General features: G+C 40.7%; 1 protein-coding gene across 6 annotated transcripts in view; it reads left to right on the plus strand.

Moving 5' to 3' along the window:
- Positions 1-27,878, plus strand: part of PTK2 (protein tyrosine kinase 2) — a 349,972-nt gene that overhangs the window by 317,852 nt on the left and 4,242 nt on the right. For all 6 annotated transcript variants that reach the window (XM_054017938.1, XM_054017937.1, XM_054017936.1 and 3 more), the window contains 5 exons: positions 12,613-12,675; positions 16,483-16,522; positions 17,053-17,159; positions 22,587-22,742; positions 23,469-23,549. In XM_054017938.1, coding sequence (XP_053873913.1) covers positions 12,613-12,675; positions 16,483-16,522; positions 17,053-17,159; positions 22,587-22,742; positions 23,469-23,549 — 447 coding nt within the window. The remainder of the gene's footprint in view (positions 1-12,612; positions 12,676-16,482; positions 16,523-17,052; positions 17,160-22,586; positions 22,743-23,468; positions 23,550-27,878) is intronic.

Genomic DNA, 27,878 nt, shown 5'->3' on the forward strand with positions numbered 1-27,878 from the left:
AATCCATGTCATCTGACCAATTCAACTAATGGCTACATGCAGGTGTTGAATAGGGTCAGAGAGACAAGTGAAACTTGTGAGACTCCACATGAGGCAACATAGTAGACGTGCAGTGTCCCATCACTACTCTTTGGGTGCATCTCTCCAAGAAGGACTTAAATCATTTTAGTGTATTACCTTCGACCCTTGCGACCTCTTTCAGGCAAGACAGCTGTCTTATTGTAAACTGGATCAAATATTGCAGAGAAGACCAGGAGAATAAGAATGGATGCCTGCCTTCTGTCTATTGGCAGCAGGTCATCAGTACCAGTAAATCAATAGAGTTCCATGTCCTGGCCTGAATCCAGATTGTGTCAAACCCAGGATATTAGTTTCAGTTAGATAAGGTTGAAGATGGTTTTTGGCTAACTTCTCTTATCCGCTTGCTCAGGAAAAGAAGTTTGACACTTTGAGGTATTTGGCTAGAATTTATGTATCCAGGGTGGGTTTGTTTAGTGTTGGGTGGACTTTTGCGTGTTTGAAAGAGGAAGAGAAGGGTCCTTCCCTGAATGAGGTGTTGGCTGTTTTGGTCATGAGTGGCACCAGTTGCTCATGACTCTCTCTTTCAAGCCAGGAAGGGTTTGGATAGGATTCACAAGTCTTGGGTCAAGACTCCTTTAGGGTATCCAGAACTTCTTGATGAGTGAATGTACTGAACTTGAGGAATGCAAGCAAACTATGGGCTGCAGATTGGGTGGATTGAAATTTTTGGGAAGCCTTTCCAAATGTGCATGATCTTTTCAGTGAAGTAGAATGATAGTTCTTTGCAGCTCTAGGTACTCAGTTCAAATACAGGATGTAGATACTCAGAATGGATACTCAGAGTGTACCACTCTGGATAGTTCCATGGGGTGGGATTTGGCAGCGTCAATGAAGACTGATAGGAAGCTTCTCGTAGCCTGTAATATAGCTTCAGCATCAGCTTGGAGGAATTTGTTAAATTTCATTCTGCCTTTATCAGCCTGCGTTGTCCATCACTGGCACTCAGGTGACACACTCCAGCAAAATTAGAAGTAGTGTTGACAAGCTCTGGGAGCAGCTATATTGTACATTCCTCAGAAGGGTGGATTGGCCTGGTGTGAACTCTTTGAAGGATACAAAAAGGGGAAATGGAGAGTTACATGCAAAATTCCAAAATCTCATCTTGGATGATTATTTTTGTGTTTCTTGAGCAAATCATAGGGGAAAGGATGCTACCCTCACCTTTGGCTCATCTCCTGCCTATTTTTTCTTAGTATGTATTCTGTTCAGAGACTTCAAGGGGTTTTTTTGGGGGGGGGGATGCCAGTTACAGATTTAATGGAGATTTATATATTGCTAGGTATTACAAGCTGACATTTTATTAGCATAATATTCGAATCCATAGTATGTTGTCGAAGGAAACTGTTTAATTAACAACCAGGCAGTTCTTGAAAATGAGATTTCATTCTCCAGGTTTATTCCTGGGGAAATTATGGTGGAAAACAGGTTACTAGCACATGTCTCTAATGGACCATAGTCATAGATATGAAGAAGGTTAAAGGTTTCCTTTGTATCTAAATTTTTTTTATGAACTTCCCTGTTAAATCCAGACTGCCTAACATCCATCAGGAGAAATTTGTTTTTAGATGCTCTCACCTTTCATTTGAATTCTGTCTCACTGTCCAAGAAGATTGCTTTCAGTGTGTCTTATATGATGTCTTCAGCTGTCCTCACAATAGGCCCAATCTGCAGACCTTACCAGTGCATATCTCCTGAAGATGTCACAAGAGTCTTGCATGTGTAAAGGTGCAAGATCAGATTCAGTGTGAGGTTTGTTCTGAACATTCTTCATGGTCTCTTCACCAGTATTTCCCATCTGTGGTTCCTCTTTCATCTCATAGAGAAGAGCAGAGTTCATTATTGTCTCCAATCTATTGCTGAGTCCCACATATGCTCTGGTAAGAATACTTTTCCATCGAGAAAACATTAGGACTATGAGTTTTGGTAGAAAATCTCTACAGAAACATGATTCTCCTCCTGCATGATGCACCTAAAAATTAGGAAACTTTCAGAGGATTATTCTGTGTGTAGAGAATAGATGTGTCAGAGCCTGATTTCAGTCTCCCCTTAGACTGGTTTTGAACGAATGTAACTCAGTTGACTTTAATGAAGTTATTCCCAATTTGCATGGGTGTGAGGTCAGAATCAGGTCTGTTTACAAAGGCAGTCAGCATACCCCAGGCTCCTAAAACATGCATTGCTTCTACCACAGAGAATCGAGTTTCTCAGGAGAACAGAAATTTACCAATTGCCTATTATGATACATTGAGCATTAAGAAGAGACCATACTGGGGATGGCACTAGTGCAGGGGTTGGCAACCTTTCAGAAGTGGTGTGCCGAGTCTTCATTTATTCACTCTAATTTAAGGTTTCGCATGCCAGTCATACATTTTAATGTTTTTAGAAGGTCTCTTTCTCTAAGTCTGTAATATAGAACTAAACTGTTGTTGTATGTAAAGTAAATAAGGTTTTTAAAATGTTTAAGAAGCTTCATTTAAAATTAAATTAAAATGCAGAGCTCCCCGGACCGATGGCCAGGACCCAGGCAGTGTGAGTGCCACTGAAAATCAGCTCGGGTGCTGCCTTCAGCACGCGTGCCATAGGTTGCCTACCCCTGCACTAGTGCAACCACTGCTTACCAGGAAGAACACTGATTTGCTCATAGACTCAGAATTTTCTGTACTTTCTGCAACAGGAAACTGTAGCTCCAAACACAACAGCACAAAGATAGTTAACACTGAATATATTATTCTATGATTATTGTTAACAGGGACAGTGCAAACAAGGAATGAAATTGGAATGGCACCAAAATTTAAGTTACTGCATGGGCAGAGAAGAAATTATCTGTGAAAGTAGCTTTCATAAAACTGATTTACTATGCAAAGCTGGTTAATACTGACAGACAGAAATTCTGTTTGCATCTGTCAGTATTAACTGGTTGGTATTAACTGAATTCAGTATTCTGAAATCCTGCTTATAAAAAAGAAAATAATAAACAAATCTCTCAAGGGAAGCCATCAGCTAAAACTACTTCAGTCAGTATAGAAGCAAGGTTAGATAGAATAAAGAACTGTTAAAAACTTCAAGCTTAGAGACACAGAAAACTCTACCTGCTGGGAGACAGGAAGTGAATTAGGAGGTCATGTATTTGGCTAGGACACCTCTTTTACTACAGGGCTGACATCAGGGTTTTTTTTCCTGTCCATCTGCTGGTAGGTAGATCATACTACACACTGTCTGGGCTGGCATCTTTATTGCACTATGAGGAATTAAATTAGCAGTAAGATATTTTCTTTCAGATTGTTTTGACAAAAATGACTAAAATGTAAATGTTTGGAGATCAGTGTCTCACAGTGCTGAGGAACTGAAAGACGATGGACAAAATTTACTCTACAGTTCTTTGTATTACAGAAGTGCGTGGAGCACCAATCAAGGAACAGCTTGCTATTGTATTAAGTGTAGTACAGACAAATAAAAAAAAAGTCTCCAAACCTGGCAGCTAACAATCTAGGGATGGGATAACAGTATTAAGCATGTTATGCATAACAAGCAGAAGTCTATCATTTGCTTATTTCATCATTCAGATGTTCTATTGGACAGAGCATGAGTCTGCCAGGTATGAGTTCTGGATTCTAGTCTCTCACTGATTGTGATTTTTACCTAGGGTGACCAGATGTCCCAATATTAGGGGCTTTGTCTTATATAGGCAACTTATTACCACCACTAACATACACACACACCCCGTCCCAATTTTTCACACTTGCTATCTGGTCACCCTATTTTTACCACATCACTTAACTTTAATTTCCCCATCTCTAATAAAAGGATATTGACCTAACTCTCACAGGGGTTGTGAGGCTTTCTTGTTTGTAAAGCCCTGTGAGATCATCAAATTTAAGTGGTTATAAAAGTGAAGAGTCATTATTTATCAAGGTCTTGTCTAAACATACTTGGGCAGCACCATCAGCCAGGACAGTGGAACAAGCCAGGACATCCGGAATAAAATCTGTAAAGCCAGGAACACCTTCGGGAGCTTAAATACCGTCTGGAAATCATCAAAATACAACACCAAAACCAAACTCAAGATTTATCAGAGCTGTTTACTTTCAACACTACTTTATAGTTCAGAATGCTGGGGAATGAGAAAGTATGACATGTCCAAACTGTCTTCATTCCATACAACCTGCCTCAGAAAAATCCTGCATATCTTTTGGCCCAGAACAATCTCAAACCAAGATCTATTGACACAGTGCAGCCAAGAGGATCTGAGCACCATCATTGCCAGGAGGCACTGGAGATGGATCGGTCATGTGCTTCGAATGGAAACTGTTCCATCACCAGAGTAGCAATAAGATGGGCACCTGAAGGCAAGTGAAAACGAGGCCGCCCGAAAACAACATGGCGAAGAGCTGTGGAAGCCGAGCTGAAAAACCTGGGGCACAGCTGGGGAACCATTGAAAGACTTGCCAGAAACAGACAGGAGTGGAGAAGCTTCATCACTGCCCTAAACACCAGAGGCATAATAGGAACATGATGATGATGTCTAAACATCAAAGTTGCACCAGGGTAAATACAATTTGTTTTTTGATTAATTGAAAACCCCTTTGTGGACCCACTTAAATCAGATTACTGCTGGTTTCTATAGTTATAACTTAATTCAGTAACCAGATTAAGACAGTGCCTAAAATAGTCCAAGATATAAATGAAGATCTCGTTCTGAACTGCAGCCTACCTCACATGTGTTGGTTTGCATGCATTTATTTACACACACAATCTTATTTACGCTTGTTCGTGTGTATTTTTCTCAGCAACACAAGCACAAAACAAGGAAATCCAAAGTTAAAGCAACATTCACATCAACACAATACCAATTTCCAAGCATTACCGCACTACTGTCACAATACTTTACCACACCAAACCACCCTCTCTGCTACACTCAATTTCAGCTCTGTAGCACCGACAAAAAAAATGTAGGCCACTGTTCTGCTCTCTGATCTATGTAGGTTGGTACTTGTGCCCTTATGGAGCCCTATTGATTCATAGGGAATCCATGTTGGCAGAGGTCTCTCCATATGGATGGGATTGCAGGATTAGAGTCATAGTTTGTGTGTATGTATAACCCAAATTTACATCATTTTCTCTCTGAATACAGAATGAATTTTCAAGTAAATCTGTTAATTCATTTGTTATAATAATTTTTAAATCATTCTTTTAAGACTTTTATTGGTGATTCTGTTTTTTTTTTATTCGACTATCAAATATATTCCTGATTTTTGAAATTTGAATTTTGACATTTCTAGATTATAGACTATATGTGTGTGTGTGTGTGACTGTATAATTTAACCCAAAAGGAGAGCCTTCTGCAACTAAAGAAAGAAGACAAACAGAAGCCTCCATCATGTAGATATAATTTACCTTAGTAATGTGTAAATATCATGGTGACGGGTGCCCTATACAAAAACCCTGGATGAGGAAATATACTGTATGTGCATACATGTGTGTGTTTCAGGTTAAACATCATATTGCCAGTTAAATTCCAAATAATTGCAGACACATTTTTTAGATTCAGAACCTCTGGTTGGCTACATGTGCAATGTTGGTCTTCTGTCAAATGTTTTCTTACAGCATTTAAATGATCTGTTCACCCATTTGTATTTTATTCCCACTTTGGATCCTTCTCTGGTTTTGTTTTGACAGTGCCTAATTGTTCATTAGGCACATATGCACTCTGTTTAGCAGTTTCTCAGCACTTGTGGCATCAGAGAGAGCAGTGCTACATTAAAAACTTTATATTCCCTTCTCTCAATAGCTGTGGATGAAATAACTTGCATAGTTTCCTTATCTTGCTGTTTGTTTTTGTGTATATAAAAGTTCCCACATGCATATGGTTTAATACTTGTCCAACTTTGACTCTGAGAACGGTAACTCAAGAGTAACTGATGTGACTTGCTACTAAAATAGGGTTTTAATTTTTAGCATGAGAAAATCCTACCAAAATATTATAGCTTGGCATGTCTTGAAAATACCAATATGTTTTTATTAATGAGTAACAGTAATGTAAGTACAGTAGGTTATATTCCAATTCTTCATTATATGCATCCATTCTGAAAACTCCATGTTGATATTTCCAAAAGAATTCAGATATGTGACACCACACTTTATTAGATGTAGACAAGAAATCCCCTTTCTTTTGGAGGCTTTTGATTTACTGTGTATTTACGACCAGAAGGATATAATTTCTTCCCGCTCTAAAGAAATCTGTAGAAATAGGACAAGTACAAAATATTTTGCTTACACTTCCATTTTTTGCTTAGTACATTCAGTACTTCTGCCATTGAAAGAAACCTTTGCTCAGCCCCACAGTCTGAAAGGTCAAGAGCAGGGGTTCTCAAACTGGGGGTTTGAGATCCCTCAGGGGGTTGTGAGGTTATTACATGGGGGGTCGCGAGCTGTCAGCCTCCACCCCAAACCCGACTTTGCCTCCAGCATTTATAATGGTGTTAAATATGTAAATAAGTGTTTTTAATTTAAAAGGGGGGGTCGCACACAGAGGCTTGCTATGTGAATGGGGTCACCAGTAAAAAAGTTTGAGAACCACTGGTCAAGAGAGAGAGATTTCATATTATGGAAATACATGAAATGTATTTGAAGATGGTTTTATTGCTATAGTCATTAAGGGTCATGAGGAGAATCGGGGCTTGAAAAATCCACTCACCAGTGGCAAGTGATAAACTTTCCCAGGTAAATGTGGGATCCTAAACCATGAATTTATCCAACATCTTCAGATTTCATTTTTTATAAAATGTTTCTATCCCTTATCATGGTGTTAACTAGACTCTGCAAGACACACCAGCTTGGCTGGATGGGTTTATTTCATGGGGCTCAGCAACCGACTGGTTTCCTTGGGAACTTTGCTCTGCTTTACCTCCCAAGTCCATATGCCATGAGATCCCCCGCCCCAATAAGCACTGGAAAAATCCTTCCACTGCCCACTCAAGAACCAAAGGGGACATGTTTTCCCGACCAACTAATCATCAGAGGGGATCAGCTCCCCATCCAACCAGCCACACAATCCCTGTCATCTGCCACTGTCAAGTAGGGAAGTCTCCATAAGGTTCTAGGGAAGGGGGAGCATGGTGAGTCAAAAGGTACTGGGCATGGGGTAGGGAATGGAAAGGATGAGGGATTTGGTTTGGCGGTTTAGAATGATGGATAGAGTCTGAAACTGGTAGATTTTTGTGTGTGATGGGTGGCGAGTATTTTATTCAGGGAATGTCATGTGCATTGTTGCTAACTGAGGTAGGATTTTTTTTTCTCGTTAAAATTCTGGCAGCATATCATTGTTCCAGTGCTAGCACCCAGGGGCTAAAAGGGTCGGTGAAATCTTATCACTTAGAAAGATCAAAGCTGCAATAGGATTGCCTTTAGAACTCTGACTTTGCTGAACTGATAACCCACAGCTATACACGTGAATAAATCAGAATGGGAATTATCTCCAGGGATTTGGAAAGCCATCTGTGCCTGTTATTAGTCATTGAGCACTGTATTCTTAGACAGAGGCTGAAAGTGTTTATATTGTTGTTTATGTACTTACATTTCTGAAGTACTCATATCTGCTGCAGGCCAGTACCTGCTAGCCCCTGGGAAATATGCTTCTTTGCAAAGGGCTATCCATGTTGTTGGTTTTATATAGATAAGTATTAAAGGCCCTGATATCCCATAGTGGTAGGTATTGTACGAACATGCAATAAAAGACAGACCCTGCGTCAAAAAAAACTTTTGAGCTAATTTAAGACCAGATAAAATAAAGGAATATTATAGACAACCAGAAAGAGCCAAGGGTTGGAGAATAATGGTAACAATTGTAAGTACATGTGTTTACATAGGCTGGCTTTGTGCACAGAGTCAAGTCAGTTATATTTTTAATAAGATACATATAAATTAAATGGATATTAAATGGCCCTCTGCCTAGCCATCATCAGTTGATCGTTACCTGTAGGCATCGTTGTCTTCAAATCATGTCCTCAGTGATCCCTGTGCAACACCGTTGCTTTCAATGAGTTTGCATAGGTTCAATTCTGTTGATGATGCATGAGACAAGTCTGTTGAGCAGGTTGCTATTTTTAGAGTCACTTTTCAGGGTAGAGTTACATTTTAATATTTTCCTATTTTTTTATGTTTATATATAATATATATATATATATATATATATATATATATACACACACACAAATACCCCTTAAAGGGTAGAAAGGGTTGTTTGCGCTCTGCAAAAGCTCAGGGGCAAAGGTATGAATGGCTCATAGCTGTCTGGACCTTAGGTCCCATATCAGAGGCGCATCTGAGAAGACAGCGACAAATCTAATCACGAGGACTTTGATACCTAGCAAGCAACAACCATGGATGGCCCACCTCTCAGCAGGAAGCCAAGCAGAGTTTGCCCAGCTGGGGAGGTTCTAGGGCAGTAGTTGAGTGTTGGCTGCAGGAAGCAGTGGAGGCGCACACCTGAGCTGGGACAAAGAGAGGTCAGCGTGACAGAGCTTTGGGATTTTGTGCTGACCAGAATGGACTCTGCTGTAACTTTCTTTTCTCTGTGCTAATCAAGGACTTCCAATGCTGTGTTCAAGACTACTGATAAACTACTCTGTTTTACAACACTAGCTGAGTGTCACTGCAAATCCTGACAGAGGAGGTGCATTGCTCCCTAAAATTGTACAAGTCTCCCTCAGGGGTCTGTTCCAGGTGGGCTCACTGAACAGAGCTCACAGTGTGAAGCAGGGGTGCTGAAGGCCCAGAGGTCCAGCGAATCCATGCGGCTTTCCCTGAAGGAAGAGTGAGACCCCTAGAGGGTCTGGCACCCTGCGGGGTCCTCCCAGAGACTGTTCCAAAGCTGGGGCCATAGGACCAATCTTGTGGATCTGTGACACTTCCCTATCTCACATAGATGTTGCAAGGATAAATTCTTTGGTCTTCATTAGCCACTAAGATACTACTAAAAAGAACAGGAGTACTGTGGCAAATTTATTTGAGCATAAGCTTTCGTGGGCTACAGCCCACTTCATTGGAATCATAGAACGGAACATATAGTAAGGAGATATATATACATATACAGAGAACATGAAAAGGTGGGAGTTGCCCTACCAACTCTAAGAGGCTAATTAATTCAAATTCAGCAGTTTCTCGTTGGAGTCTATTGGTCACCTAAACACATCAGCCACGCCATGGGGCTCGTTCACCTGCACATCTACCAATGTGATATATCCCATCATGTGCCAGTAATGCTTCTCTGCCATGTACATTGGCCAAACCGGACAGTCTCTACGCAAAAGAATAAATGGACACAGATCTGACATCAGGAATCATAACATTCAAAAACCAGTAGGAGAACACTTCAACCTCTCTGGTCACTCAGTAACAGACTTAAAGGTGGCAATTTTGCAACAGAAAAGCTTCAAAAACAGACTCCAATGAGAAACTGCTGAACTTGAATTAATATGCAAATTAGACACCATCAACTTAGGCTTGAATAGAGACTGGGAATGGCTGAGCCATCACACACATTGAATCTATTTTCCCATGTTAAGTACTCTCACACCTCTTGTCAAACTGTCTGAAATGGGCTATCTTGATTATCACTACAAAAGTTTTTTCTCGTAATTAATTAGCCTCTTAGAGTTGGTAGGACAACTCCCACCTTTTCATGATCTCTGTATGTGTATATATATCTCCTTACTATATGTTCCATTCTATGCATCCGATGAAGTGGGCTGTATCCCACGAAAACTTATGCTCAAATAAATTTGTTAGTCTCTAAGGTGCCACAAGTACTCCTGTTATTTTTGCAGCTACAGACTAACACGGCTGCTACTCTGAAACCTAAGATACTACTGTTAGGGGAGGGGCCACAGAAGAACCAAGATAGGCAAAAATGGAGAAGGGAGTAAATATAGAAGGAATTGCAGAAATATGGATTTTGGCAAAGCCCAAAAGGAAGAGAATCCCTAAAGATGATTAAAATTGAACTGTGTTTACAATATAAGTGAATTGTTCATTAGAGGCTCTGATCCAAAGCCCATTCAGTCAATGGGAGTCTTTCTTTTGATTTCAGTGGGCACTGAATCCAGCTTATAGAAATAAGACTGAGAGCAAGTATTAGCAATTGAGCATGTGTGAAAAGTCTAGATTTATGTTGGGACATGTGGAGACTTGCTTTTCCTCTTTTCTACCGTTTCTTTTTAACTGTCTGGAGTACTTGTGTGACATGATTTCTGTTCTTTATATAGTAGTCAGTCAGACAGCACTGTTGTGTGATCCTGGCATTTAAAGGACAAAGTTACAGAATATTAAAAACAAGTCACAATCAAAAGATAGTGATTTTTTCCCCTGCCTGTATATTGAAGCTGAGAAAATAGAAGTACTGTAATTCCATCAATTTTCCTTTTCTCTGTATCTGTTTAATGTCACCGAAAGTTGTATTTTATTCTGTCAAGTGTATGTAATAATGCTTCTGCCTTTGCTTCAAAAACACAAAATATTTCACCATTATCTGAGAGAATGCTGCTATTAGGCACTTTCCTGGAAGAATAAGTAAATTCATTGAAACTTAAAAATCATTAAAGTTTGCCCAATCCAGTGTTTTAGTGACTAAGATTTTTTTGCTTTGCCCAAGAGCATTTGCAATGTAAATAAAAATGAAACTAAGACAATTTCTGAACACTAGCTCCAAATCCAATTGTAATGTAAAGCTCTTTGATTTACTAAGATAGAGCAAGATAATTTTTGTGGTGTTTAGTTCAGTTTAAAATATAATGAAAAACATTACATGGTTTATGTAAGATATATATTTATATGTATATTGGACACCTACATAGCTAGCAAAAAAGAATCTTTCATCAGAAAGGATGTGTGCTCTTGTGGTTAAGGTAATGGATTGAGATACAAGAGATCTAGGTTCAGTTGCAAGCTTTGCTATAGACTCTCCGGGGTGACCTTGAGCAAGTCACACAATCTCTCTCTGCCTCAGTTTTCCAGAATAATAATAAGAAGAATACTGCCTTTCTCCCACCTTTTGTCAGTCTTGTCTATTTAAAATGTAAGGTCTCGCTGAGGCAGGGACTGTCTCTTTCTATGTAGTCGTACAGTGCCTAGCACAAAGAGTTTTTGATCTCATCTGGGGCCTTTAAGCACTACCTTAATACAAATAGTAAATAGTCTGTGAAAACCTGAATGAATTCTGACAGTATGACTGTACCACAGCTCAGGCTCTTCTTATTGGCTGCCAACAAATGGTGGCTATTCCTAAAGACTGATATTAGGTGTGTTTTTGCAGTATAGCACAACATCAATTTTTTTCAGGAACATTTAACAAGATATGTCAAACCATGAGTATTCCTGGGCACAGCACTCCCATATTTTCATTCATAAGCAGAGAATAGAGACTGGGTAGTTTTAAATGAAAATCACAGAATTTTTGTCCTCCAAAAAGTTTGACCCCAAAACAATTTACAGCCCTACATGACATAACTTTAGTGAAATCCAGTGTATCATAGTCTGCATTTATCTAAATAAGAAAAAACCCCACTGTATTCCCACGTAATTTGCACTGGAGTTAGTAGGCATTATGTGCAGTGGAAAATGGACTCCTCCATACACATTCCTAGCTGAGGGAGGTAGAAGACAGATCTTCTTTCATTCTTTGTCGGTCTATCCATGACATCAGAGGAATTTCCTAACTGAGCTGACCTTGTGGTCTTGGGATCAAAAGTAGCCATTGTTTCAGGAATGCCTATCTGTTGGTCTTTCCAAATGTTTTTTTGTCTCAGAAGTATAAATACAGTGGATACCTGGGTGTGTGAGGAAGAGAGTGATAAATTAAATTAAAAAAAAAAAAAAAAAAAACTTTTCCCTAAAGCTTTTCATTTGTACCATTTAAAAAGAGCCCTCCATGTACTGTTTTTAACTCTAATAAAAGGTAAATTTGTTTATTGCTTCTTCTGTCAGCAGAAGGATATTGAAACCAGTCTTCTTTATTAGCTTTCTGTATCTTAAACGCAGTGTTTGAAGAGCTCCAGTAATTGGCCCCATTTGCAGGCTTGGAGATGGAGCCAAGTACATATAAGCCTTTCTCAAGCAGGAAACAGGAATTAATGCGCAGCATTTCTCATCCTGTGGTTGAAATTTTCGCTGTTAGGAAGAAAATACAATAAAAAACGACTTTGCTGCCTCTGAGAGAATTAAAATGCAGGTTTTCCAATGTTGTGTTGGGGAAATGGTACTATCAATATTTATATAAAGCATTTTTATGTGCTAGCAGAAAATGGGTAGCTGAAAAACAGTTCTTTAGAAACTACTGCTAGTTTCAGTATCTGTACTTGCAGGAGCATGTTACAAGAACCGGGGATGTGAGGAATGCAATGAAATCACATCTCTAGTAGTCAAAGTGTAAATTTTTCTATAGTACTTTCTTGCCTTTAGGTTGAATTTAATCCTAGGCTGTTTGAATTTGTAATGCTCTCATAAACAAAATCCAAACCACATTTTTCATTCCTTTAGAAACCTGATGTGCGGCTCTCCAGAGGCAGCATAGACCGAGAGGACGGGAGCCTCCAGGGCCCGGTAAGTATATATGTGTGGTATCTTTTCATCTATCAGCTCTTTCTCTAGGTCTCTGTAGAACACACTGTACATTGCCCTGATTATGGGAGGCGAGTTAAAGTTTGCTAAATGTTTCCATTATTATTACGTGGGTCTGAAAGTTTCCAGAGGCTCAGCTTCTGCGGGAATGGCAGCAACAGCAAATTTGTTCACACAACAGTTTGGGGTTCTTTTTCTTGGTGCTGCTGATGAAACAGATGCCTGAATGTTTTAGCGAATGCACTCTGATTATTTTACAGTGCACATGTGATGTATAGCCAGGGCTTTTATTTAAAAATAGGGATAGTTTTGCTTAGATTTCTGTCAACAGGAAGCAAGATTAAAATAACCTATGCAGATTTTTAAGTAACTGAAGAGCTTTCTCATAAGTAACATAAGTCTTGAGTAATGCAACAACAACAATCTCTCTGGGGGTAAATGAGCTAGTAGAAAACAAACGGGGCAGATCCAATATTCATTCATTTACTGCCAGACAACAGCTGCAGCTATGATATATTCTCACTCACTGACTTAAGTCATGTCTGGTGTTTAAAAAAAAAAAAAAAAAGGGGGGTGGGGGGTCTCAAATAGTTTCACTTCCTTTGTCATCTCTGTATCACAGTAATTGAAAGTAGGGGATTGTGCTGTGTGTGTGTTAATGATTTAATTGGACTGCTTGACTGTAACTTTTCTCTAGTGATTGCCTTCATTGGTGTTTCTCTAAATTCATATTTTTTTAGTTCGCCTTTCTCATTAGTTTGAGCTGCTGTTGAAAAATCCAAATTGTTACGTACAATAGAACCTCAGAGTTACGAACACCTCGGAAATGGAGGTTGTTGGTAACTGAACAAAATATTTTGGTTGTTCTTTCAAAAGTTTACAACTGAACGCTGACTTAATACAGGTTTGAAACTTTACTATTCAGAAGAAATATGCTGCTTTTAACCATTTTAATTTAAATGAAACAAGCACAGAAACAGTGTCCTTACCTTGTCAAATCTTTTTTTAACTTTCCCTTTATTTATTTTATTTTACATTTAACACAGTAATGTAATTACTGTACTATATTTGCTTTTTTGTGTGTATGTGTGTCTCTGCTGCTGCCTGATTGCATACTTCTGGTTCCAAATGAAGTGTGTGGTTCGTAACTCTGAGATTCTACTGTACTCATTCATCACTTAAATATTATAGGGGAGAGGGACTTTGAGACAGATCCGCAAAGGGATTAAGACATCTAACTACCACTTCAGGTACCTAAATCCAAAATTTAGCTCCTCAAAACCCCTGCCCAGCTGCTGCCTGTCTCTGTAGGCACCTAAATTTCTGCTGATAAAGTGTCCATAGTGTCTAAAGATCTGCCACTTGCCATGTGCACAGCAGCCTCAGTTTAGGCACCAGGTCACCTAGCACACACCTAAGCCCCAACGGGAGGCAGCAGGAGAGATGGTTCCTTGTAACTTTTAGCCTAGTGGTTAGAGCACTCACCCACGATGTGTGGACACTGAAGTTCAGTTCTCCCCACCCCCTTTAATAAATTTTGCTTCCCATGGCTGCTTGATCCCAGGAGATCTGCTTGTGTCCTAAACAGCGGCGGCTCGAGGCACCAGCACTCCAAGTGCGTGCCTGGGGCGGCAAGCCACGGGGGGCGCCCTGCTGCTCCATGCGAGGGCGGCAGTCAGGCAGCCTTCGGCGGCATGCCTGCGGGAGGTCTGCCGGTCCTGCGGATTCGGCAGTAATTCGGCGGCAGGTACACCGAAGCCGCGGGACCGGTGGACCTCCCGCAGGCATGCCGCCAAATCCGCGGGACTGGGGACCTCCCGCAGGCATGCCGCCGAAGGCAGCCTGCCTGCCGTGCTTGGGGTGGCAAAAAAGCTAGAGCCACCCCTGGTCCTAAATGAGAAATGCACTGTATGTTAAACTCACACTACTCAGCCCTGCATTCCCAGATGAGATGAGGTGGGGAGATTATCCCCATTTTACAGCAGGGGGAGCTGAAGCACAAAATGATTAAAGCTAAAAGTGTCCACTAATTTTTGGTGCTCAGCTTGAGATGGCTGGAGCTTGATTTTTCAGAATACATGGAACGCAGCTCCAGTGGGCTTCATTTGCAGTTATGAGTGTTCAGTATTTCTGCAAATATGAGGCAGAGACCCAGCATGGAAATTTTCAGACCACATGGTTAAAGTTTGGCCAAGTTTTAAGTAGCTGGAAACAGGGTCTTTTAATGGAAAGTGTTAGACAACTTTAACTATAGCTGTCATTGCCATCTCTGCCTGTAATTTTAATACCATAAAATTCATTTCTGCAAATGTTGCAACCTCTGGTTTGGTTAAGTTGAGCTTTTATAAGGCAGCTGGTATAAGGGCAGACCTGACAAAACTTCTTTTGGATAACTACTGCATTGCTGTTGCCAGTGCTGCTTATCCCATTAGCTTTGCTATTGGAAGGATGATCCATTGGCTGGGGCACTAGCCTGGGACTCTGGAATCCTAGGTTCAATTCCCTGCTCTGCCACAGACTTCCTGTGCAACCTTAGGCACGTCCCTTAATGTCTCTATTCCTCAGTTCTCGTCTCTAAAATGGGGGTAATAGTTCCCTACCTCACTGGAGTGATGGGAGTATAAATACTTTAAAGATTCTGAGGTGCTCAGTTACTACAGTAATGTGGGCCATGTGAGTACCAAAATCGAGTTTGATTGCTGAGGTTACACTAGTAACAGCTAGTTTGGGCAAGTGAATTAATTAGCACTCTATGCAGTGATTTATACTCGATTCATCCATAGCTAAGGGTGAGTTCATGCAAGAACTCCTGTGTCTTTGCACCAGTTTAGGTGAACCCTCAGTTCTCAGAATTAGTTCTTTTTAAAGTGTTGAAAATGCAGCTCCCTTAGATTTGATGCAATTGAGACTTTAAATCTCTTTCCAGTCTTTTTACCATATAGCTATGCAGCCTGTTTCAGAATGGTTTTAAATGTCCTGTTGAGATGTTTTATTGCTGTGCTTAACTGAGAACTGTAACTATGTCAACATTTTTAATTGGCAAGAGAAACCCCGATCTGCAGAAGCTCTTTCATAAAACATATGAGTGTATTTAGATTATGTTGTATTTCAAGACGGCAACTGCAAGTCTCATACAAAGCATTTGTTCTGTTGTAACTAAACAGATTTCCCTCTGACTTGACAGTAAGCTGTGTAAATATAATTAGCAAAGCAACTCATTTCAATCCAATATAAAGAATTTCCAAATTAATAAGTAGAGTATCTTTTATTTATTCTGTTTTTACTGTGAAGTTCTAAAAGTCTGTTTAATCTGATTTACACTATAGCAATAGAAAAGACCCGAGGCAGGCAATCTTCTAATTGTTCTGCTACAATTTTTTCTTTAGCAGCCACAACTTATTTAAAAAATATCTTTGATAGAGAACTAAATATGTGGTAAATGTGCCATCTTATTTGACTTATGTCAGTATCAGCCTTGCAAGGACAAACTATTAGTAATACAGATAAAGGCCAATGTGGTTGTGAGCAGCACAACACAAGATGAATGGACATTTTTATCCTAAGTAATGCGATCTGAAATTGTAGTTCGAAGCAATATGTGTCTCGTGATACCTTAAAGTGATGGTGGGGGGGAGGAGCAGGGGAAATAGTTTTGCAATGTCTGTGGCTGGAAATCTTAAAGAAATTGGATAACTCTAATGGCTAAAGTTACAACAAATGTTTCAGATGAGGATCCTGAACACTGTAACTGTAATAACTAGAATACTAAACTTAAATTTTCTTTTACAGGCTAGTAACCAGCACATATATCAGCCTGTGGGTAAACCCGGTAAGCCATAAATTTACTATATAATCAGCATGAACACTCAAGTTCATGATCCTTGATACATTTCTTCTAATCTCAGAAACTGCATTAGTTGCCACAGTAGTAAATAATAATCTAGGCCAATACTGGATACCTGAGGTTAGGCATCTAAATGAAATTTGGCATGATTTTCTGAAGTGTTAAGAACCCACAACACCTATTGATTGTTTTGGGAGATGCTCCGGCTGATTTTACTTAAATGCCGAACTTTTGGCCCCAGAATTTTCAAATTTGTGGCAGAGATTTTTGAGGCCTTATTAAAAAGTTCATGTTATCTTCATTGTTTCAAGGCTTGAAAAAAGAGTGTGGGATCTTTTAGTCTCTGACTTCCTTTAGCTGAAATAAAGATAAGAAGCATAGTTTGGCAGATGGAGTTTTCATAAACGGAAATAGAACAAGCTTATTCAGTGTGCTGAATACCTTCCCAAAATGTTATAAAGTCAATATAATAAATTAGTCCTTTTGTAAGGTGTGCAAAATATGTTGTTAACTAGATCACGCAGCTCCGCCAAAGAAACCACCTCGTCCTGGAGCCCCCAGCCATTTGGGTAGCCTTGCCAGTCTCAACAGCCCTGTGGACAGCTACAATGAAGGAGTGAAGGTACATTGCTCAGTGTCATATGAAATATGTTTTAGCTAATTGCTCATTATGCACCAAAAAAGAACCATCAATAATTACTAATGTGGGAGCTGATGCTGAAAGTGAAAACAAAACTGAAGCTTGTAACTGAATACGTTGTCATGGGACATATTCACACTGGCTGTTTGCTACTGTGGTTTTGCATCTCTCTCCAGTCAGACCTTGTTTGGAACAAGAATTCCTGAAAACATACTCTCCCTCCCCCATCCATCCCCCTTCACCTGCCATTGTGTTTAGTTGGAGTTTAATTTTCCGTTACTTCCAACTTGAAGAGCAACTGATATGTAGGGTACAAGAGACCATTCTCACTGCCCATTCTCCCAGCTTATCAGAGTGATGTTAATTGGTAGAAAGCAAATAGCATAACCACAATTCTATTTATTTCAACAATGTTATGATTATTTACATAGTGGTTAGGTGTCCTAGGCACTTTGGTGCATGCCTCTGCACATTATGATGTGTGGGACACTGGACTTCTTTTCTTGTCCCCCTCCCTGCTGTGATGTTCCAGTATGCTTCTTGCTGCAATGTCATAGCTCCTCTAGAAACCTGATAGGGTGTTGTGGGGAAGGGCCCAGTAAATGGTGCATTTAAGTATATTATGTGGTTTTGCAAAGATTTTCTTGTTCACTGTTTCAACTCTGATAGAGATGAAATAGCGACATGTGAAACTGTACAGAACTGCTCCATGTACTAAACAATCACCTGATCCCTTCATCCCCCAAGCGGGATTCCCTGGTGGCTGTGACACTGCAAAACTCTGCCCTCCGGAGCATCCCAGTGAAGTGGATGCCGCAGTTTGGCCTAAAGCGCAAGAAAGCTGCATGTGCTGAGTGCCCCTTTTCCAGGGGCTGACGTATACGGGATTTGTTTCTTAACATACAGGTCACCTTTAAACATGTCTGTTTGCTGCTTTGGGGGATTTGTTTGCCTTGTAAATTATCAGGAAGTTGAAACTCAAGTGGCCTTTATGCCTCCTGAGGTGGAAAAGACTGGAGCTGTTCTCAGTGGGAGCAGTTTTTCAGGGGCAATATATGATGCTGCCTGGGAACTCTGGGTCGGTGATATTGTAACAGTGAAACAAGCTTTCTGCAGTGCAGTGTTTTATTCTTGGCATCCTTTCCTTTCATCTCTGGAGTAAAATATGGCACCATGAAAACTTGATTTCTCCTGTTGTAATATTACCGACCCAGAATCCTCAAGCAACAGCATTCTTTCCTCTGCCTCCACTTTCTCAGCTGATGCCATCAAGAGTGGCCACAGAGGTGATTTATTTGTGCTCCAACAATATCTTGAGAGGGAAAAGGTGAAGAAGACATTATAGCACAGCTAAACTTGCACTGTCCAACATAAGCTCCCACAAAGCCATATAAGTTATGTGCTGCAATAATACAAATAAATAATGATGTAAAGCAAGGACAACCGAAGTGAAGTTTTACAAACATGCCTCAAGGGAAAAGAGAAACTCCCCGTCATCCAATCCTAGCCTTCTTAAGTCTGCAGTGAAGACCTGGATTCCCTTGCAGAGGTGGACATCGCTGGTATGGTTAATGATATCTGTTTTATAGTTTTGAAAAAAATACGGAAACCCAGTTCACCCCCAGCTGGGAAATACAAAACAAACCATCAAAGCCATACGTTTAGCAAAAATGGACTACTTCCACGAGGTCCTTTCTCTCTTTCTCTCTGTTTTTTGTTCTGAGATTATCTGAATGCTTCAGAATCAGCATAAATGAACAGAACTGGCCACTTAGAGCTAGACTGTTTATTATAAAATGGTGCCAGTGCTTTTCAAGTTGCCAAACCTCAGAAAATGTAAAAAGCAATAACAGATGTGTTACTAAATTCAGCTTTTCTAACTAAAATTCCCTTATAAATACTAACACTTGATGAACGTTAAAAATATTTGCAGAAAAAAATATGCCTTTGACACCAGGGCCAGACAAATAGTATAATGCAAAGGTAATTGGAAACATTAGATTTAATAAAAGATCCACAGACTCTCAGTGGCTAGAGCTAGTGGCTTCTTTTCAGAGGAAAAATGGCTTTGTGTTAATTTTCTGCATTGAAAGTCTGTTTTTCCTGAAACTGGTTTGTCTTACCTTCTTTCGGGAAGCTTGTATTTGAATACAACATGGCTTTGTCAAAATCTTCCAAGTTAAAAAGAAGATTTTCCTGGGATCATTAGTGCATAAAAATATGATAAAGAAATGAGTCTCTTGCAAACTGTGCTGGTTGAACTTATAAAGTCCTAACTCCCTTTTCCATAATGTCAGAATACAAGTAAAAATGACAAGACTCGAGGCTCTTAATTCCTGGAGCCTGTGGAGAGAGATGCATCAAAAAAATGTACAGTATACAGTTACTTGTTCAGGGGAAGTCAACCAACCATGTGAAGATAACCCTGGCTGTTTAGTTTGCGGTGGAGCAGTGTTGGTATTGGCTATAGAAACAGCAGAGAGAAAAAAAATAAGTATCAAGAACTACAGATACCCTTATTCTGTGATTCCAAGACCCAGCCAAAGGAATCAAATGGGTTGTGTGTAATCAGTCCAAAATGGTCTCTCAGTAGTTTGTAACCACAGTCTTAAACAAGAATCTTCATGAACAAGAGCAGTACAGTTAGATGACTAAATATTTCCTACTATGAGGACTTCAAAAACAAATCTTCAAGCAAGAATTATGCAACCTCTGCCTGATCTATCAAGCAATGGATTATTAGTCATGTTAAAAAATACCAGCATTTCACCTAGTACACTGTTTCCTACTATGAAAAAGACACCTAACTCCATTTACCACTTTTCTATTTGCCAGATTGGTTTGTTCCTGTCAAGCTTTGCATGTCCTCTTCCCCATTTATTTTGTAAAATGTAAGCATGGGTGCATGGCAAATAACTTCACTTCCTGTGCTGGGGTTCTAAGAAGATTGCTCAGACATTATGCTTCCGTAACAAATGGACCAATAGCTAACATGAGCCAGCCAAAATTGTTCTGAATGCATTTTTGTTGCAGGCTTTTTTTAACTGATCTCTTGTTGCTGCACATGTTTTGTTGGGGTTTTTCCTGCTGCATTTTATTAATATTGTTTTTCTTTTTTTCCCTTCCTTTGGTAAATTTCTTTAACCTTCCCACATATTCTGCTCAACAATAGCCATGGAGGGTAAGCACAGAGTGTGTGTGTACGTGCGCGTGCTATTCACAAATGGCTTTGCATGTGACTTGACAATAGAGATGATTAAGTGTTTAATTTCTACAACTGTGTCACTGAAATTTATTAGAATTCACACCACCTTGCACCACCAGCGTAATCAATAACAATATTCATTTTCCTATCAATGTAAGAGATGGATGCTTTATCGGTGTATTTTCTATCAGCACCTACTTAGTGGTATGCAGCAAAACTGGATTACTCTGTGCTAAATCCTGGATTCCTTACTCAGGCAAAGTACCTAGGCATTTCTGTGGCCTCATCACTGTAGTATCTGAGAGCTTCCCAGGTGTTTAAAAATACAAATTAGGCTCTTTTTTTTTTCTTTTCACTCTGTAGACTTAAGCTTGAATAGCTTTTTGTTTGCTTTTTTACATTTGTTTGTGAATGGGCCTGAGAATTTATTGAGGGAAAGCTAAGCCAAGGAAATGAATTTTGCATTTTACTCTAGAAGTGGTGAGGCCCATGGTCGTTTTTCTTTTCTGGGAGTAAGGTCCATAGTGTGAGGCCAGCTTCTATGAACAGTCCTTCTACTTTCATGAGCCTCACGCTTCCTGTGGAATCAAGTTGCCATGGTTACAGAAGGAGTGGCAATCTAGATAGCTGGGGTCAGTTTCATGGAGGGCTTTGAATAGGAGGACAGAAGCATTGAACTGGACTCTATTCCATGGAGACCCTGTGTAGAGAGCAGAGCTCTGGGTTGATGTGTCCACAGTGACCTGTGTTGATACACTTGATGGAGTGCTCTGTTTTGTACCAGTTAGTGCTTTTACCAATTAGAGCTTTTTCAGAGTCTGCGGTTTCATTCCTAGATATAATGGGTTATCATAATCAAACCTGGAAGTCTCAAATGCTTGAATCACTGTGACCAGGTCTCTGTCCAACAGAGCAGAATACTACTCAGTTGCAGATGCAAGTGAACGTTTTTGCTACAAAATGGCTGTGGTCATCCAGTACCACTGAGGTGTCTAAAAAAAACTTCAAGGTTGGGGACTAGCTTTACAATCTAAGGGCAGATGCTGTTGAGAGTGGGGGATTTTACAGACGAGCCAAGTATTTCGAAGTTCGTTTCTCTTCCTAGCAGGATTACCTCAGTCTTGCTTGGATTCAGCTTTAGCTGGCCGGGCATCTATGGGAGTTTTGCTTGAGTTAAGGATTGCAGGATATAGCCTAGTATTTCTCTGATCTACCAGAGAGAAAATATTTGAAACCATTCAGTCTTATTAGCTGCATTGGCAGTGCTTTAATCCTGAGCATGTAAAATAAATAAATTTCCATTTTCCTTAATGTTCCATGTGGATTCCACTAAGAAAATGTTTGGTAATATACACTGCAGTACTCTTCCTCTCTGCTGCTGAATATGTTGCTAACAACTTATCCTTGACATAGCTGTGAGAGATCGAAATAGTTGTCTGAAAATTTGGGCTCTGATATTTCATTGTCTTGAGCTTTGTGTGATTATTTGCACCCAGGCAGAGTAAGTACAAAGTGGGTGTAAACCAAAGAATTATGATTTGGAAGTGTGCCCCATCTATTTGCACAGCTGAAAATGACTTAATGAGGTGCAAGACAGTGAAGAGTCAAGTTCTTTATCTTTCAGGGGAAAACTGTATTTTTGACCATACAGGTAAATGTGTGAATTACCAATTCCTATATCAAAATAAATATGATCTAAGTTTTTGCTGAGAAAATGAGAGGTCTGAAAATCAAGTGTCAGGTTGAACAATTTGCTCCCTAAAACTAGCACCATGAAATTCATGCCTTGAAGGTGAATTCTTGCAGAATTTCAGAGGGAACAATCTCTGCAATTGAGAACCTCTAAGGAATTTTAAACATTCTGTAAATATTTTTCAGTACTTCTCATTCCCAGATTCTTTCAATGCTGCTTGTTCTGTTCAGCGAGTCATAAGGGAAGCTCTTCAAACAATTCATGATGTAAAATTCCTTCAACTTCATTTCACTAACCAAACTCAGTCAAAAAACAATTAGACTGAAATACCTTCAGATTTGATAGCAACGCTTAATCAAAAAGAACACTGGGTACATTTTCAAAGGGTGTAGAGGGAAGGATCTTTCTTAAATCAGCAAACCACATCCTGGAGTTCTGTTGACTTTGTGAAGTAATCTAGCACCATCTCTTGGGGAAAGAGAGGAAAAACAGCATCTTTTTCTGTTCTTAGCTTCAGCCACAGGAAATCAGCCCTCCCCCCACTGCCAACTTGGATCGTTCCAATGACAAGGTGTATGAGAATGTAACTGGACTGGTGAAAGCTGTAATAGAAATGTCCAGTAAAATCCAGCCTGCCCCTCCAGAGGAGTATGTGCCCATGGTGAAGGTAAGAAGATGCCATTTTCTTCAATCATTCTTTTATTTCTATCCTGACTGGCACTGTAGTTGTCAATGCATAAAATAGAACAATTGCGTAACACTGGAAAGCTTGTGAGTTGAAACACACCTATCTGCGTCTGTGCATGCATGATTTTCATTATCAGGGCAGGGGTGCTTTGAAGGATATTGAAAAATCATTACAATCAGCAGTCTACCCTAGACTGTCTATGATCATGAAGAACTGAATGCGGTCTGCAGCAATTTCTTTATTTTTTACAAAGAAAAAGTGGATTTTTTAAATCGACTTTTTGACAAACTTCAGCCACTGTCAGTTTGGTGTGTATTTGTGTTTTCTCTGGTTAAGCTATTTTTCCATTTTATGAAAGCAAAAAATTCAGGGTGGGATTTTCAAAACCACTTAGCAGCATTGGTCTAACTCTGCTCTCATTTTGGTCAGTGGTCAAAGCATTTAGGCCAATACTAAGAGCTTTTGAAATTCTCACCCTAAATCCTTTGACAGCCACAATAATTTTTAAAGATGTAATAGGCTGGATTTTCATACTGAAAGATTAAGAGATGTAATTGTATCCATAGGCATAAACAACATACCTAAGATGAAAGAAATAAAATAGTGCTGAAAGGGAGTAATCGAATCAGAAAGTATCGGTGCACTGTTGTGCTGCTCTGTCCTGTTATAATATTGCTTTAATTTTTTTTTTTTTTAATTTATTAGGAAGTTGGTTTGGCACTACGAACTTTACTGGCAACAGTAGATGAGACCATTCCAGGGCTCCCTGCAAGCACTCACCGAGAGGTATGTGAGGATTTGCTCATATATGATTCAGTACATTAAGTGTCAAGTCATCTTCAACTAGGATAATTACATGTATTGTATCGTGAGCTTTTACAAATATTAAAATACTAGATCCTTTCAATTTATTCACATACAGATACATCTTCTTCTTCAAGTAGTGTCCTCATGAGTGCTCCATTTCAGGTGCACATGTGCCTTGAGCCCTTAATTGGAGATTTTTCTGCTAACAGTGCCTGTTTGGCCTACACTTGTGCCTTATGCCTCCTCATGCAGGACACCAAGGCTATATAGGGATGTGAAGGCAAACCACCCTCACCTCCTTCTCTGCTGCCTTGGCCTGAGACAGAGCTCTGGCGTTCCCACCTTGAGCGTGCCTCAGCTATTTCATATTCTTCTTATAGATTTTTGTTAGTACAGTTAGTTGTTAATAGTAGTTATAGTTACTTAGAAAGTGTTAGTAGTGAGAGGATACTTAGTTTGTTTTTTCTTCTCCTCTCTTTTTCCTTGGAGAGCCTTGTCTTCTTGGCAGGGCATGCCTGGGTTGCCAGGCTTCAAACGATGCCTCTCCTGCCCAGAGGCCATACCTGTGAGCAATGGTTGATTGGGGGAGTCCCGTGTCTCCCAAAAGTGCAATTTCTGCCAGCTCTCAAGTCAAGGACAAGGAAGATCAGGGAGATTAAGCTCAGATTGTTATTGATGGAGCACTCACTTTGATCAGCATCTGAATCAGATATGGGGTCCTGCCCCATGTACATGTGTCTCTGCACAGATTCAGCGACCTTTCCACCTTGGCACAGGCTTCTTCCAAGAAGAGGAGGTCATTGGAGGCTTCTGAGAGGGCTCCCAAAATGAAATGTATAGACTCTCTCATCTGAAGGAGCCTGCTCCAAAAAAGCCCAAGTCCCATGTCAAATCTACAGTCTTCAAAGCTTCAACTTCTCGGCTTAGTACTGTTGACTTGAAGAACTCCTCCTCTGAGGCCAGCAGAGCTGGAAAGCCGTGGAGATTGAGAGAGAGACATGGCTCCAAAAGAGCTTCTGTACCCTCTATCCAGGGACAAGGAGGGCAAGCGTAAGCACCCTGATCTGGTACTGTCAGACTCAGTCCCACTGTTGGCACCTGTCCATTCAGCACCCTTGGTACTCAGCAAGCAACACTGCCAAACTCCATTGGCACCTACAGCAGTACACCTGCCATTCACGGTACCATCAGCCCTGGCTACCGTTTCAGTACCAATTCATGTGAGAGACTTGTCCATAATGGATGTGCCAGAATCCCCACTCCACATGGGTATCGAGCATCTTTTGGTACTGAGACCTCAGTCTCAAGACTGCTACCATCCCCCAGAACTGCAGGACTCTCCACCCTTTTCTATGTGGGCTCCTCCACTGAACAATATTGAGGAGAATTAAAAGGACTTCCAGTCTGTCCCTTCTTTCAGTGTAGTGTTCCCCAACATATCCTGTCAGGAACTCATTCTTTGACAGTCACAGGGAAGATCGCAACTGCAATCAAAGGTGATGGAACCAACTCTGCATGCCACCCCCACTCCCCTATGGGCCCCCTCTCTGGTGGCGATACTGGGATCTCTGGACTTCTTACCGACAGCAATTCTCCAGACCACCGGTACTATCTCAGAGGGAGACTAGGGTTGCTCAGTCTTCTCCTGCCCAACCAGCCTCCACACAGGAGGAGACATTTGAGGAACAGGAGGCCAGGGTGGATAAAGAGGACACCTATCCAACACCGATCTCATCCTTGTCTCCAGATGAAGCTGTTATGCCTACACCACCTTCCATGGCTGGTGATTTTCAGCAAGTTTAAGATCTTACAAAGAGGATAGTTGACATTCTTCAAATTCCACTCAAAGAGGTCAGGGATTCACAACTCAAGCTGTTGGATATCCCACAGTCAGCAGCACACTACAGGGTGGCGTTACCCATCAGCAAGGCTCTCCTGGATCCAGCTAAGGCTGTGTAGCAAACAACTGCTACTATTCCACCAATGTGTAAAAGGGCAGATAAGTATTATATTCCCCGTATGGACTCTGATTTTTTGTTCTCCCACCCTCCACCTAACTCCCTAGTAGTGGATGCGGTAACAAGCAGGGCAGGCAACATTTCTCCTGGTCTACTCCATATGACAAGGACCAAAAGAGACTGGATCTATTTGCACATAAGTCCTATTCTTCAGCAACCCTGCAATTCAGGATCGCAAACTATCAGATGCCAAATACAATTTCACAAACTAGATGGTCTTTATTGAACACCTGACATAGGAACATAGAGAGCAATTCCAGTCCATCGTTTCAGATGGCCAATTATTGGCCAGGACCATTCTTCAAGCATACTTGGATGTTGTGGACACTGCTGCCAGATCCATCTCGAGAACAGTAGTTATGCACAGGTCATCATGGCTCCAGCTTTTGGGATTTCAGAGAGAAGTACAGAACACCATTGAAGCTTCCCCTTCATTGATCGTAGGCTTTTCATGGAGACCACAGATGAGTCCTTCCATAAACTGAAGGACGTTAGAGCCACTTTACGTTCCTTGGGCATATATACACCTACAAATATGGGACCATTTAGGTCATGAACTGCCCAGAGATTGCATCCTGCTCAGTTCTCTGGATTCCATAGATCCACCAAACCCCACAGGAAAATACATAAGTTTCAGAGAAAGAGGGCTGCCCACCGACCCTCCTCAACCACACAACAATGTTCAAAGCAGCAATTTTGATGGGCCAGTCGAGGGTTCAAATTCGTCTGGTTTTACAGCTGCACCAATTTGCCCACCATGCTCCCTTTAGGGACCACATTTCCTATTTCCAGCATTCCTGGGGATGGGTTACTACAGACAAGTGGGTCACAGAAGTCCTAACATCAAACTATACCATCCATTTTACATCGCTCCCTCTCTTCAATACCTCCTGTCTTGATATAAACTCATGAGGAGAACTGTCTTCTGTTAGGAGCAATAGAGCCAGTCCCTCCCACTCACAGGGTCAAGAGGTTTTACTTGAAGTATTTCCTAGACCAAAGAAGGATGGAGGGTGGAAGCTGATCTTAGATTTAAGACATCCAGACAAGTTTGTAAAGCCTCAAAAGTTCAGAATGGTGACTCTGGCAGCTATATTTCCTTCACTGGAGAAGGGGGATTGGTTTTCGGCCCTCAACCTACAAGATGCCTATTTCCATATAGTGATACACCCTTCACACAAGAAATATCTACAATTCACCGTAGGTCAGGGTCATTTCCAATACAGAGTATTTCATTTCAGTTTCTCCTATGCCCCCAGGCAATAGTGGCTGCTTACCTCCAACAGGAGGAGATCCTAGTCTTCCTGTACCTTGACGACTGTCTACTCAAGGGCCATTCTTAAAAAGCAGTTCTGTCTTCCACCCAGACAGCCCTTGCTCTTTTCCAAGAGTCGGGTCTTCAGCTCAGTGTAAGGAAATCCATGTTAACCCCCTAAAGAAGATTCAGTTTATAGGAATAATTCCGTCCCTTAGACATGTTCGTAACTTTGTCAGATTTGGTATGGACAATTCAGGGGAGTCTTTGGACCGCTATAAGGAACTATCTTCAGCTTCTGGGACACACAGCAGTTTGCACTTCAATGACTGATCACACACCTGTGCCTTCACTGCATTCAAGGTTGGCTCAGAACAACCTATTCTTCAGTCAGACACACCTTGGACAGTTCCTCTACAAGTGAGGAGCTCCCTGGCTTGATGGAAAGATCAACTCAGTGTCTGCCCGGGAATTCCCTTCTGTCACCCACCTCCATCACAAACTTCAACAAAAGACACATCGCTGTTGGAGTGGAGAGCTTATCTCAATGCTCTCTCAATTTAGGGTAGGTGGACAGCTCAGAAAACTAATCTCCCTTCCAGACCCCAGACCCCTGCCCTGAATCCTTCTTGCAGCGAGGAGCAATAGAATGGGTACCCTGCCGCAGTAGCAAGGAAAGGGTTTTTACTCAACTTACTTCCTAGTACTCAAAAAGAAAGGTGGCCGGAGACCCATCCTTGATCTCTGCCATCTCAACCCATTTTATTCCCAAATTGAAATTTTGCATGGTCACACTAGCATCTGTAATACCACGTCTGGAAAAGGGCATGTGGTTTACAGCTCTTGGTCTGAAAAATGCATGTTTTCATGTGGACATTCACCCTGCTCACAGACGTTTTTCTCAGATTCATGGTGGGCCCCAACCATATTCATTACAGTGTGCTCCCCTTCATATCAGACATTATGGCTTAACCACCTTTATCTTGACAACTGATTTCTTGTTGCAAAGACATGCCAAGAAGCCTACGAATTCAC

The sequence above is a fragment of the Malaclemys terrapin genome, chromosome 2 (genome assembly GCF_027887155.1).
Source record: "Malaclemys terrapin pileata isolate rMalTer1 chromosome 2, rMalTer1.hap1, whole genome shotgun sequence".
NCBI classification, from domain to species: domain Eukaryota; kingdom Metazoa; phylum Chordata; order Testudines; family Emydidae; genus Malaclemys; species Malaclemys terrapin.